General features: G+C 51.1%; 1 protein-coding gene across 1 annotated transcript; it reads right to left on the reverse strand.

Moving 5' to 3' along the window:
* Positions 1-499: 499 nt before the first annotated feature.
* Tmem217b (transmembrane protein 217B) lies at positions 500-1,054 on the reverse strand. The gene has a single exon (XM_052164435.1). It carries the CDS (start codon positions 1,052-1,054, stop codon positions 500-502), a length of 555 nt encoding a protein of 184 aa, XP_052020395.1.
* Positions 1,055-1,300: the final 246 nt, after the last annotated feature.

Here is a 1,300-nt window from a genome sequence, read left to right on the forward strand (position 1 = left end):
CACATGGTGGCTCACAACCATCTCTAATGAGGTCTGATGGCCTCTTCCGGGGTGTGTCTGAAGACAGCTACAGTGCATTCTTTTTGACTTTTTGACTTTTTTGTTTGTTTGTTTGTTTGTATTTGATTTTTTTTTTCTGAGACAGGGTTTCTCTGTATAGCCCTGGCTGTCCTGGAACTCACTCTGTAGACCAGGCTACAGAATTTCGAACTCAGAAATCTGCCTGCCTCTGCCTCCCAGAGTGCTGGGATTACAGGAGTGCGCCACCACCACCTGGCTACAGGGTACTCATATAAATAAAAATAAATAATATTTTTAAAACAAAAACAAAACAAAACAGAGTTAACAGGCACCAGCACGATAGTCAATGCAAAGGTAACGGATATATATTTATCATCAGGTAACCAATACTATAACAGGCTGCATTTAACTCAAAAGCTGTGTGAGCAGCCGCTGGCCTGCTAGCGGCTAGCAGCAGCGAGCACCATCCTATCCCTGTTCAGTTTGTCTTGCGGTACAGTGACCCCAGCCCGACAGGGGGCCAGGAATCCACGGTGCTGATGGAGGAGCGCTTGCGGCGGCCAGCTAAGCTCATGATCTTGGGGTCCCTGTAGAGTGTATAGCCGTGCTTCACCACGAAGGGCAGGGCGGCGAAGTGCAGGAGCATGCGCGAGATCTGCAAGAGCAGGTACAGCTGGCTCAGGTCCTTGAACTGCTCCTTGATGGTGCCGTGGATGAGCAGGACCATGGTGAAGCTGAGGAGCTCGTAGACGGTGATCCAGACGGTATAGATTAGCAGCCCGATGAACATGTTCTTGTCCAGGCAGAAGAGGAAGAAGCAGCTGACCGTGATGGTGGCGATGGACAGTCCGGTGCTGATATTGTGCCTGTAGACCACGACCCAGGACGCCACCTCGGATTCCGTGTCCAGGTAGATGCTGTATTTTTCTTCGAAGCCGATGTGCGTCATCTGGTTCAGCTCGAAGATGAAGAACTGGATGGTGTTCAGGACGGAGAAGATGCCCACCATGATTGATAGCATCCTGGAGTTCATTTTAGTCTGGGCTCACCCAGGGTAGGGCCTGAAGGAGAAAAATCAGGGATGAGCAAGAGAAGAGGCGGAGCGAGTGATCCCAAATCACGTGCAAAGGGCGTGGCCCAACTACTAACCTGAGTAGCTGGAACCTCGTCCTTGGGACACAGAAACCCCACTGCCCCGAGGGTTGTTGAGTAGCTTCCAACTCTGTCTCAGTCCCGGTGGTGGGTCCCTGTAAGGCGATGAATGTTCTGTGAAGGCAGA

This window comes from Apodemus sylvaticus, chromosome 19 (assembly GCF_947179515.1).
Source record: "Apodemus sylvaticus chromosome 19, mApoSyl1.1, whole genome shotgun sequence".
Lineage (NCBI taxonomy): Eukaryota > Metazoa > Chordata > Mammalia > Rodentia > Muridae > Apodemus > Apodemus sylvaticus.

Bases quoted from the DNA above. Each gene is read 5' to 3' on its own strand.
- Tmem217b (XM_052164435.1), bottom strand. From the start codon at position 1,054: ATGAACTCCAGGATGCTATCAATCATGGTGGGCATCTTCTCCGTCCTG.